The 13,141-nt window shown below is 41.0% G+C and overlaps 1 protein-coding gene across 1 annotated transcript; it reads right to left on the minus strand.

Moving 5' to 3' along the window:
• Window positions 1–10,252: 10,252 nt before the first annotated feature.
• On the minus strand, window positions 10,253–11,209 carry LOC115077769 (olfactory receptor 1F12-like). Its single transcript, XM_029580054.1, has one exon. The coding sequence runs from the start codon at window positions 11,207–11,209 to the stop codon at window positions 10,253–10,255; it is 957 nt and encodes a 318-aa protein (XP_029435914.1).
• Window positions 11,210–13,141: the final 1,932 nt, after the last annotated feature.

Genomic DNA, 13,141 nt, shown 5'->3' on the forward strand with positions numbered 1-13,141 from the left:
AACAACCCTAAAACCCACCCCGACCCTTTAAAATAAATCCCCCACCCTCCCGAACTCCCCCAAAACGTCTTAAATTACCTGGGGTCCAGTGGGGGGGGGGGGGGGGGGGGTCCCGGTGTGATCTTCCACTCTTGGGCCACGGGTGCGTTGATAGAAATGGCGCCGGCGCTACCTTTGACAGGGCAAAGGTAGCGCCAGCGCCATTTTGGTTCCTGTCCCCCGACGTCACGAGCGTAGGAGATCGCTCTCGGACCCCCGCTGGACCCCCAGGAACTTTTGGCCAGCTTGGGGGGCCTCCTGACCCCCAGAGGACTTGCCAAAAGTCCAGCGGGGGTCCGGGAATGACCTCCTGCACTCGAATCGTGTTGCCGTAATGAAAAATGGTGCCGGCCATACAGCCATACGGCCGGCGCCATTTTGCAGTACAGCAATATGGCCATACGGCTGGCGCCATTTTGCAGGGGGTCCGGGAACGACCTCCTGCACTCGAATCGTGTTGCAGGTATTGCAAAATGGCGCCGGCCGTATGGCCATATTGCCGTACTGCAAAATGGTGCCGGCCGTATGGCCGTATGGCCGGCGCCATTTTTCATTACAGCAACACGATTTGAGTGCAGGAGGTCGTTCCCGGACCCCCGCTGGACTTTTGGCAAGTCTTGTGGGGGTCAGGAGGCCCCCCCAAGCTGGCCAAAAGTCCCTGGGGGTCCAGCGGGGGTCTGGGAGCGATCTCCTATGCTCGTGACGTCCAGGGACAGGAACCAAAATGGTGCCGGCGGCACCTTTGCCCTGTCATGTGACAGGGCAAAAGTAGCGCCGGCGCCATTTCTATCAACGCACCCGTGGCCCGAGAGTGGAAGATCACACCGGGACCCCCCCACTGGACCCCAGGTAATTTAAGACATTTTTGGGGGGGTTCGGGAGGGTGGGGGATTTATTTTAAAGGGTCGGGGTGGGTTTTAGGGTTGTTTTAGTGTGCTGGTTTTCCCGCCCTCCCCTGATTTACGATTTACACAATATTTAAAAAAACAAAACCACGACGATCCGATTCCCTCACCCCCCCAGCCAAAATCGATCATTAAGACAATCGATCACGGGGGGGGCGCTCTTGAGCAGCGACCAAGATGGCCACCTAACTTTGGAGCTCTGCCGATATCGCATACTCAGCCTGGGAACCAGCAGTTTTTTTTGCCATAATCCTCGAATATTTTACAATTCGTTGATATTTAAGGATGTCTACTGCAAAATCTGGGAAAATTGAGGCGGCCTTTGCCGCAGGAACTGGCTCTAAACGACAAAAACAGGATCTGCCCTCGCCGGACAAAACAACTGCGCCAAAATCTATGGCGTCGGCAGATCTGGTTCTGATCGAACTAAAACAATTAAAAGATATGCTACAGCTTAATATCGATGCCACTACAGCAATCCGAGGTGAGCTGCACACTGTAACCCAACAACTGAATAACTTTCAGGTACGTCTGGATGATGTCGAGGCTCAGGCTTCCTCACTGCTTGTTGCAACGGCGGCCATTCCTCGCATGGTGACTAATATAGAACAACTACAGCGTGATATTGAAGACTTATCGAATCGCGATCGCCGGAACAATATTTGTTTACTTGGTATACCAGAAGGAGCTGAAGGTGCGGACACCGTTGCTTTTCTTTCCCAATTTATCCCGTCGTTTTTCAAGCTTAAATTCGACATGCCTTTTGAAATAGAACGGGCGCATAGGATCCCTGCTAGGCCGCTCCGGGACTCTCGATATCCGCGCCCTATTATTTTTAAGGTGCTGCGATATCAGCAAGTTCTCCTCATTCTCACAGCGGCGAAAAATCAAGCCCCATCGCAATATCAGGGTAATCAGCTTCTTCTGATTCCTGAAACGTAAACAATTTTTGGCTATGCGCCCGCAACTCAAATCCTTGGGAGCGCAATATGGACTTCTTTATCCGGCACAGATGAGGGTCACCCTTCATAATCACACTCAGGTTTTTCATCAACCGAAGGCTTTGGAAGAATTTCTCCAGTCTCAATCGGCATCTGACATGATTACTTGAAATTGTGCTCTCTGCTCCTAGTGAGCTGTGATTCTCAATTCTGCCTACTCTGACAATTGCTTAGAAGGTATTGTTTTGTATATATACATACTTCACTTTCAGTTAAATTGTTAGAGTGGATCTCCCTCATGCTTGGAATGGTTCCCAGGCGCCATTATTATTCTTTTTTGCAGTATTTTCTTCCGTCAATAGCGATTCGGCAACCCCTATGTTGGCTGTGGCCTCTAGCTAATCAAGAGGCTCATTTCATGCCTACCAGCCTACGGGCGATTATGCCTCTATTAATATTCCTACGATTTTTCAATATTTCTTTTTATCTTTTTTTCTTTTCTCTCTTCTAAAGAGTGACAATGCTTTTGATTTGATTTTTGGTACCTCAGTGAGCATTTGGAGTGCACCCAGCTGCAGCAATGCCTATATGTCACTGTGCCCATCCAGATTCTTTACACGATTCTCATGGCTTCGGTTATCACTCACATCACCGTGATATCATTAAACGTCAATGGCTTCTCACACCAAATAAAGAGGAAAAAAATACTGACCTACTTACAGTTTTTGCACGCAGATTTCGCTTTTCTTCAGGAGACACACCTTTCGCCACCAGAGTCTCTTAAGCTCAAGCAACAATGGGTGGGCTCTGTTCTTTTTAGCCCAGCGGTTAAAAAAAAAAGAGGAGTTGCTATTCTCCTTCACAAGCGTTTAGAGGCCGAAGTTATTTTTCAAGCAGCCGATATTGATGGTAGATGGGTGGTGGCTCAAATTCACATCGCCAGCCAAGTTTACAACTTATTGAATCTCTACGCTCCAAATAAGGATGATCCATCTTTTTTCCATTCTGCATTTGCTAACCTTTTAACATTGGATCCACATCCTACCATTGATGGAGGAGATTTCAATCAACCTCTCGACCCCTTTCTTGACAAAAAGACCTCTCTAAGACCTTCTATATCCAATTCATGTAAAGCCCTGTGGCATATCCAAGACTCCTTTGGTCTCGTGGATCCATGGAGACTGCTTCATCCTACGACCAAGGACTATACATTCTACTCATTTCCCCACACATCTTATTCACGCATTGACTTTTTTCTTCTCTCCAAATCCTTGGTTTCAACCATCAAGTCGGCATCTATTCTTCCTATACTGATATCGGACCATGCAGCGGTTGAACTGACCATCCGTCTACTTTCGCCTATCCAGATAGATCGGAAATGGAGATTCAATTCCTCCTTGCTAGCTGACTCTTCATTTCTGGAAGTGATTTGTCCTAAAATCCTGGAGTTCTTTCAGTTTAATTCATCCTCAGAGGTCTCCTCTTCAACTCTTTGGAATGCCTTTAAAGCTACCATACGTGGAGATATCATCAGTTACACCATCAGGACTAGGAAGGTTCAAGAAGCGGCTCTTTCTTCAATGCAACGTGAAGTAGAGACCCTAGAACAACAACATATTGCTTCACCCTCTACCGCCTCTCTTACGGCCCTGTTAAAAGCAAGATATCAATACAATCAACGTCTGAGTGCCCAGGTCCAAGTTGGTTTGGATCGTTCTAAAGCAGTGTATTATGCAGAGAACAATAAATGCGGTCATATGCTTGCATCGTATCTCAAAAAAAGACAGGAAAAGAAACGTATAGCTTCAATCTTATCCCCACAAAAACAGTTACTGACATCTGACACGGATATTCTTTCAGCTTTCCGTTCCTTCTATGAGTTGCTCTACCAATCGGAAGCAGTTGATGCCCAAACGCCACATCAGATTAAACAGTTCCTTGGATCATTGACTCACCCGTCTCTCTCTGAAAGTCAAGCTGCTATGCTAGATGCTCCCATCACACTTCCGGAGATTGATGCTGCGATCTCATCATTGTCCCATGGCAAAGCACCCAGTCCCGATGGATTCAATTCAGACTTTTACCATGCTTTCAAACCTGAGTTGATAACTCGCTTACATGAATATTACTTGTCTTTTGTTTCACATTCACCAGGGCAGTCCAGCTTTACTGAAGCTTGTATTGTAGTTCTCCCTAAACCTGGGAGAGATCCTGCTCTTATTTCTAATTATCAACCTATCTCCTTACTAAACACAGATTATAAAATCTTTACTAAAATACTGGCAACCAGATTATCCCATGTACTATGTACCCTTATTAATCCCGATCAGTCGGGTTTTATCAAGGGTAGACTTATCGCTAATAATACTCGTCTCTTCTTGCATGCCTTACATCACGCTTCTTCTACCTCGACTCCTACTGTGGCTATCTCTCTCAACGCCGAAAAGGCTTTTGATCGAGTAGAATGGTCTTTCCTCTTTACTACCCTTAAGTGGTTCGGCATTGGACACACTTTTTTCTCCTGGATTCAATTTCTCTATACTTCCCCCTCGGCTTTTCTATATATAAATAACCGTTCTTCCTCATCCTTTCAACTCCATCATGGTACAAGGCAAGGTTGTCCTATTTCCCCACTCCTTTTTAACTTAGCCTTGGAGCCATTGCTATTGGCGATTCGCCAATCGATAGACATCACTGGCATAACTATAGGCACGGAGGTTTTCAAACTCTCTGCCTATGCGGATGATGTTCTTCTCTTTCTCACTGATCCTGATGCTTCTCTTCCATCTCTTTTCCACCTTATTTCTTCTTACTCTCTAGCATCTGGGTATAAGATAAACTGGCATAAAACTGAGTTGCTCCCTCTTAATTTATTGAGCTCGTTGGTGGATTTATCGGTCCTTCCCATTCAGAAAGTGTCACATGGCCTTAAATATTTGGGAATTCGCTTCCACGTGGATATTCCTACCACCACTGGTTATTGTGAATCCTCTATTCTACAGATGATACGAGAGACCACTCATAAATGGTCTCCTTTACACCTTTCGTGGTGGGGATGATTAGATACTATCAAAATGGTACTAGCGCCTAAGATTACATATATTCTGGCAATGATCCCGGTCCTCTTCTCAAAAGATTTTTACCAATATGTGGATAGACTTCTGACAATATTTCTTTGGCGCAACAAAGCCCCCCGTATTGCTCTCCATAAATTAAAGGGTTCCACTCAACAGGGAGGGGTTAATTTTCCAGATTTTTATTTATATCATTTGGCTTTTATTCTCCAACAAGGATATCATTACTTTCAGTTTGATCATCACTCCCCTGAGCACCCCAGGTGGTTATCGATAGAACGCCATCTGATATCTCCTGCTCCGCTGGAATTTTGGTTAAGTGTTCCCCTTAATAAGCTCGCTACTACTAACCCTATTGTGTCTGCTCTCTATAGAGCATTCCAAGAGCTGGATTTAATCAGGCCGGCTACCGTACCTCCCTGGCGTAACTCGTGTTTTGCCCCACTATGGAACAATCCACAAATTAAAGTAGGTGGAAAAACGATTAGTTGGACTACTTGGAAAAATCATGGTATATGGTTTGTTTCCTCATTATTCCACAATGGCTCTTTAATTTCTTTCGAACAAGTACAAGCCCAATATGGGATCCCTAGGACTCAATTTTATGCCTGGTTGCAACTCCGAAGCACTCTCTCTGCTATGGGGGTCTCTAATCTGTCTCTTACTGAGCCTCCTTATGCTTTCTCCTTTTTTCATAAATATGGCATGCTTGGTCACCTCGCATCCCGACTTTACAAAACTTTTAAGCTCCTCCGCTTTGTCAACACTGTTGTTAGTCTTCAATCTCTATGGGCACAAGATTTTGGATTGAATTCCAATTTAATTAATTGGCATTACCTATGGAAAATTTCGGCTTGCATATCGCTCTCCTCCAGTCTCACTCAAACTTACTTTTTTGTCCTCCATAGGGCGGCATGGACTCCTTGGAAGATGCATCGAGCTGGGCTACTTTCTTCTTCCAATTGCTGGTCATGTCAATTGCCCAATGGTACTTTATCACATGTATTATACCACTGTCCATTAGTCAACAAATTTTGGAATCAGATTTGGAACATTGTTTCTCTTATTTTAGGGATTTCCCAACTGCACTCTTACTCAATCATCATATTAAGAGGTGCGGATCCCTACATTAGTCTTAGCCCAGCTAAACGTAAACTGTTAGATTTTTTGCTCTCAGTGGCCCTTCACAACATTTTGGCGAACTGGAAAAGGAGCGATCTGCTTTCTGAACATCTATGGTAGAATTCTGTTTGTATGTACAGCAAATATGAGAAAGCAATGGCCATTAAATTTCATAGGCTATCCTCCTGGTGTCAGGTGTGGAAGCCACTTGACGACCACTCCATATCTGTATCATTGTGAATGGGTTACTTATCTAATCATTAGTGCTTTTTGGCTTTGCTGACTGAGATATCCTGTTGATATTATATCATGTCTCACTCACTTGCATTGTGATTCCGCTTTTGTGATTGTCACTCTCTCCCTCTCTTTTCCTTCTCTTTCTCTTTTACTTTTTTTTTCTTTCTTTTCCTATTCCTCTCACTCTTATAGTTTATGTGATCTATTTTATTCTACTTCTTTCTTCATTCTCTTCTTTCTTTGTTAATAGTTCTCTCAATAAGGACTCCTATCCACATACATTGTCTTCTTTAGATGTTAGCATTGTTCCCTTTGGAATATGTCTGTGTTTCGAACCAATGTGGTATTATTGTTTGACTTCTCTTTGTTACACTGGTCCAGTTGTTTTATAAGGACTGCTATGTATTCATTGTATGTCCGTGTTGACAATGTATACGCTTCTGTGAAAACGTTAATAAAAATCATTTAAACAAACAAAAAAAAAAAGACAATCGATCACACGATTCACATCTCTAATGACTGTGACTTCTTGAAAATAGGGGTGTGGTTTGGAGGTCTTGTAAAAAAGAATATTGGGTGGATATTGATTATTATAGTGGAATTAGTTGGTCCTATTTTTCTGTGTGGGTTGACAATGTATTCTGTCAATGTGTAGAAAGACTGTGACCTCTGTATTTCCTATCATGGCAATACAAATTGATGAGATAAATACTGATTGTTCTGAAATGAATGAAGATATTGACATGGGAGAGATCAAGGAACATGGGGAAAAAAATGAAGAGGATCAGTGTTCAAATTGTGGCATGTCAATATCTGGTTTAATTGAGCCTTATTTCATTGTGGGATATAGCAGTCCTAAGATATGGAGAACTAAGTAAAGGGAGAAACAGTAGAATTTATAATTGAAAGATCTTTATTTTGTGGGTCTTGAGGTTTCAATTTTCATAGGTCAGCTATATAGAGTACAACAGTGGAAAATACATATATATATTTTTTGAAGCTTAGCAAGTCTGCTGTTTACTAAGTTACTGATATCCTATGAAATGATGTTCAAATCTTAGAAAGTGGGTTATTTTTATATCTGTACCTAGACCCATAGTCATAATACAGTGCTAGCAGGGTTTTTTTTTTTGTAATATCATGAAAAACATTACAAAACCTTGCTTTATTATTGCATCAGATACATCAGCATAGTTTGGCTCATGAAATCTAGACTAGAGGGAAAAGGGTTGTTGTTTCTGTATTAGGACATAAGTATATGGGGCAATAACTGATTGGGCATAGACCTTTGATTAGTTCTGTGATTGCACCAACTGTATGATATGAAAAATAAGAATGCAATGAAAGAAAGCTTGTTATAAAAGAATAATGTATTGATTGGATATTTAATCTTTTAATAAGAAATTAGAAATATATTAGCCCCAGTTTAGTGGGGATAGAGCAGCTAGCCATTTAAGCTTATTTTATTTTTCTTTGAATAAAATCCATTAAGATAAAGTATTGTTTTCTTTTAAGTAGAATTACCTTTATTGTTAAATTAGGGGGCTATTTATCATATTGCATAAGGGCCCTAACACCTGTAAAAAATACCATATATTTTTGAGAGAGAGAAAGAGAGAGAGACAACAAATCTGTATAGGCTCACATATTAGTCAACTTTTTATTCTACTGTAAAAGGGAGCATTCAATACTCAGAGTAAGGTTTTGGTGGTGGGCTAGTTTTTGGGGTGCAGTTTTACATGCACTGTCAGAGGTATGAATAGCACAAGTGATATAAGTGAAGATTTTATGTGATTTGGAGTGATAAAAGGAACACAAGATGAGATTTGTACAATGTTCTCTTGATCTAGCTTGATAGCAGCTAGGTAGAGTACATCAAGCTAGGTTGAGATTATTTTGTATAAATCTAATCTTTTTGTACCTTTATTCACTCCAAATCACATAAAATCTTCACTGATGTCTACTGTGCTCTTCATAACTCTGACTGTGCATGTAAAACTGCACCCCTAAACCTAGCCCACCACCAAAACTTCACCCCGAGTTAACAGTTGCCTATCTTACAGTGATATAAATAGTTTAAATATAGGTGACCCTTATAAAGATATTCTCTCTCTCCCCCCCCCCTCTCTCTCTCTCTCTCAGCAGTGATGTGAAAATAGCATGAGTGTAATACATTTAACTTGTATTATGCTAAAATACAGTACCAGTAAAATTAGACTAACCACACCACATTTTTTAGCACAGGCACTATTTTCATAAAAATTATAGCAAAATGATAATTCTAGGCTTAAGTTCACCACAACCAGTTGCTCAATGGAGATAAGAAATACATTTCTAGTCCTCTGAAAGCTGCTATTGAGCTGCTGGTGTCTTTTTAGACCGTAAATCCGAGAAGTGCCTTTTGTGAAATGTTTGTCATGTGTCACTGCAAAACCATACTATTGTGTAAACTCTGCATCTGCTGCAAATGCAAAACTTGTATTCTGAAGGGTTTCTGGAGATATTCTTCCTCAATCCTTACATCAGGATTATTCTTTTTTTAATGTATGGATAGTTGCAAAACATTAACTTGTGTTACCACCTTTGGATGCAAAAAAAACTGAACACAAACTGAATCTTACAGAGACAGTAAAAAGATTTATGGCAGAAATTAAATCAAACAAATGAGATGGTGAAAATGACTGAAATAAATTAACTATTTAAAAATACTACTTTTAATCACATTAAGATCCCGAGTTTAGGTAATGCCCAGGATCTTCAGTAATCCCAAATCTAGTCATATTTATACACTCACTAACCTTATGAAATTATCTGACCTTCTCAGCTACTTTCTTGGAAATTTTAGAATTAAAATTAATTGGCAAGAGTAATAGTTTAGTATTTCACCCATGTCAACATTATCTTTTAAATCTATGTGACCACAACATGAATTAATGGCAGCTTTCTCTTTGACAGAGTAGAACATTTAACAACATGCCATACTGGGTCAGACCAAGGGTCCATCAAGCCCAGCATCCTGTTTCTAAAAGAGGCCAATCCAGGTCATAAGAACCTGGCAAGTACCAAAAAACTAAGTCTATTCCATGTTACCGTTGCTAGTAATAGCAGTGTCTATTTTCTAAGTCAACTTAATTAATAGCAGGTAATGGACTTCTCCTCCAAGAACTTATCCAATCCTTTTTTAAACACAGCTATACTAACTGCACTAACCACATCCTCTGGCATCAAATTCCAGAGTTTCATTGTGCGTTGAGTGAAAAAGAACTTTCTCCGATTAGTTTTAAATGTGCCACATGCTAACTTCATGGAGTGCCCCCTAGTCTTTCTATTATCCGAAAGAGTAAATAACCAATTCACATCTACCCGTTCTAGACCTCTCATGATTTTAAACACCTCTATCATATCCCCCCTCAGCCATCTCTTCTCCAAGCTGAAAAGTCCTAAACTCTTTAGTCTTTCCTCATTTTGGTCCCCCTTCTCTGTACCTTCTCCATCACAATTATATCTTTTCTGAGATGTGGCGACCAGAATTGTACACAGTATTCAAGGTGCAGTCTCACCATGGAGTGATACAGAGGCATTATGACATTTTCTGTTTTATTCACCATGCCCTTTCTAATAATTCCCAACATTCTGTTTGCTTTCTTGATTGTCGCAGCACATTGAACTGATGATTTTAATGTGTTATCCACTATGACGCTCAGATCAGTTTCTTGGGTAATAGCCCCTAGTGAACAAACTGAATAAGATTGCAATATTTTTATTGGATGCTACAAAAAAAGATTCTCTTGTAAATACAATATTTTTTGTGGGTCTTATGTTCTGAGCATTCTCTAAGAAATACATATGCAGTTCCACCATTAGCAAACAGATTCAGTTTAGTCCTGCAGAGTTACTAGAATCCATCAGGTGAGCAGCTGTCTTACAAAAGTATTTAGTGGCTCACAAATGTTGACTTCCTGCTTAAGGCTTTTTTCAGGGCTACTTTTAACTCTTTGCTCTTCAAGCTATAAATCAGGGGGTTTAACAGTGGGAGAGTGAATATGTACAGTGCAGTAGGCAGCTTGTTTGATTTAGTAGAGTCCCTGGAACTGGGCTGCATGTAAACTCCTAACATCATCCCATATAAAAGAATGATGACTGTGAGGTGGGAGGAGCAGGTAGAGAAGGCCTTGCTTTTACCCTCCGTGGAACGGATTCTCAGGATGGTGGAGATAATAAACACGTAAGATGTCAGGGTTAGGAGAAATGAGGAGAAACCTGAAATTATCACAGCAGCAAAAGTCATAGCGTCAATGACAGAGGTTTTCACGCAGGAAAGTTTCAGCAGGGCAGTGATTTCACAGAAGAAATGATTTACTTTGGAGTCACAAAAAGAAAACTGGGATATGACAATAGTGTGTGGCAATGGCTCTAATGATCCTGCTACCCATGTGACAGTTGCTAGAAGAGCACAGACCCTCTTATTCATGATCATGCTATAATGCAGGGGAGTGCAGATTGCAACATAACGATCATACGCCATGAAAGTGAGAAGCAGAAATTCTGTAGCTATACAAATTATATTGCAGTACAGCTGCAGAATGCATCCACTGAAACATATGTTACTGCTGTTTGTCAGGAAGATGAGCAGAAGTTTTGGCAGAATGGTGGTCAAAGAGCAGATATCTATAATGGATAAATTGACAAGGAAGAAATACATGGGGGTGTGCAGGTGTTGATCAGCACATACAATGCAGATAATGAGGAGGTTCCCCAGCATGGCCATCAGATAGAGCAATAAGAAGAGAGAGAAGAGAGGGAGCTGCAGCTCCGGGAACTCTGAGAAGCCCAGAAGCAGGAATTCTGTCACGCTGGTGTGGTTTTCTGGTTCCCTGTAGTCATGCTCCATAGGGTGCTAAATTGAGAGGAAAGGTAATCCACGTTTATGTGATCAAGTTTTGGATTTAAAGAAAGAAGATTAATCATGTATGAGAAATAACAAAATTAAGCAATATACATCACAAAATATTCCCGTATATACTGAAGTAATATGTCAGAACCAGCCAGAACATAGAAAAGATAAATATATGTCTGTTATTATTCCATAGTAGCCAGCAAGACGGCATGGGGGTATTTGGCCCTCTCTGTTGTTTTGGTATCTGTTGTAATCAAAAATATATTTTGACTTTATTGAAGTCAATATTCAAAGCCATTTGGACAGATAACACAAAGGTTTTCAATCTAAATGGAAAATTCTGGAATATTGAATTACTTGTTCAGTTAGACTTTACCCAGATATGTCACTATCGGGCTAATATCTGGCATTACGGAGGCAATCTGGGGAGCAGTTAAGTTATACGCCTAACTTAGCTGATTTTTAACTATAACCATCTAAGGGCCATTGTGTGACTATGGGAAAAATGCTTATTAAATGAGCTCCTAATTTACCTGGGTGACCTTAGAACAGTTTCAGAGCAGGAGTAAAATTATCTAGCCTTAACAGGATAACTTACTATTTAACTAGATATCTTAAAAAAAAATATCTGGTTAAGTACAGTGTAAAGAAAAACAAATAGGGGGACTGCAGAATGAGTCTACCCCTGCCAAAAAAACACCCCCCCAAAATTATATATAGCCCTGATGGACTCTCCCAACCTACTCTTAAAGAAAACTGTTGTGGTTTGCATGTGGGGCCCACTTGTTCCCCATTTTGAATTATAGCTTAATCTTGCTTCCTCCCTGGACCATTCCATCAAGGCATGGCCATTTTAAACATATCTGATGTGGCATCTGGATACTAGATAAAGACACTGATACTTCCTTTAATGCCCATGATGCAGATTTGGATGTAACATAATGGTATGTTGGGTGTGGGTGCATCAGGAACAAGCTCTTCTGCTGCTGCCAATGCTTCTAATTATTAAGGGAAGTTCCATTTTTAATTTGCAGTTAAAAAAACTTTGAAAAAAAATTAAGATTTATGTGGCACTTTATGCACATCTGAAAAATGGACTTATGATTATGATTATTTATGACCCGGGCATTTCATGCAAGAAAAATCATCTGTACATACGGGTGTTATGACGATCCTTCTGTCAATTTTTCTGTTTGCAACGCTTGTGTCTTCTCTTGCTGAACTTTCTATAAATTGAGATATTCAATTATATTGAGAAGTATAACAAAAGCTGCATTGTATGCTATTTGGCTGATTGGACCATTGCATCAACCCACAGTCCCAATTGCCCAGATTGCTGACAGAAACCTCGCTGGAACACCAGAAGCAGGTGAGTTTGGAACTCGCTCCCAGCAGGGGTGGGGTGTGGTGCTTGGTATCCTGGGGATGGGATGAGGGGAGTCGGGAGGTGGGAGGTAGGGAATTGGGTTTGCAGATGAATGGGAGGGTCCAGGGAAGAAGCAGGATAAAGCTATAGTTAAAAATGGGGAATGAGTGTGTGTGGGGGGGGGGGGGGGGGGAAGGGGAGCAACCTGCAGATCACAACAGTTTTCTTTAATTTAGGAGAGGATTTGGGGAGGGGAGCTCATCACCCGACAGAGTAGTATGTATAAATGTTGAGTAGGATAGAGAATCAGGTGTCAGGCCCATTAACTTGTGTTTTGTTGTTTTGACAGTGCTACTTGACAGCAAGTTATCTGACCTCACAAGGATAATTAAAAAGCTTCAGACATATCCAGTTATTTTTTTTTTCAGTTATCCGGCTTCATGTAGCAAGAAAACTTTAGGAAATATATTCAGCAGTACATTTATCTCGCTGAATATCTAGGACACGTTATCCGGCTAAACTTACCAGGATAAAGTATTCATTCATCAGCTGAATGAATA

This window comes from Rhinatrema bivittatum, chromosome 16 (assembly GCF_901001135.1).
Source record: "Rhinatrema bivittatum chromosome 16, aRhiBiv1.1, whole genome shotgun sequence".
Taxonomy (NCBI): Eukaryota; Metazoa; Chordata; class Amphibia; order Gymnophiona; family Rhinatrematidae; genus Rhinatrema; species Rhinatrema bivittatum.

Excerpts from the sequence above, each read along its gene's own strand:
- LOC115077769 (XM_029580054.1), bottom strand. The coding sequence starts at position 11,209 with ATGGAGCATGACTACAGGGAACCAGAAAACCACACCAGCGTGACAGAA.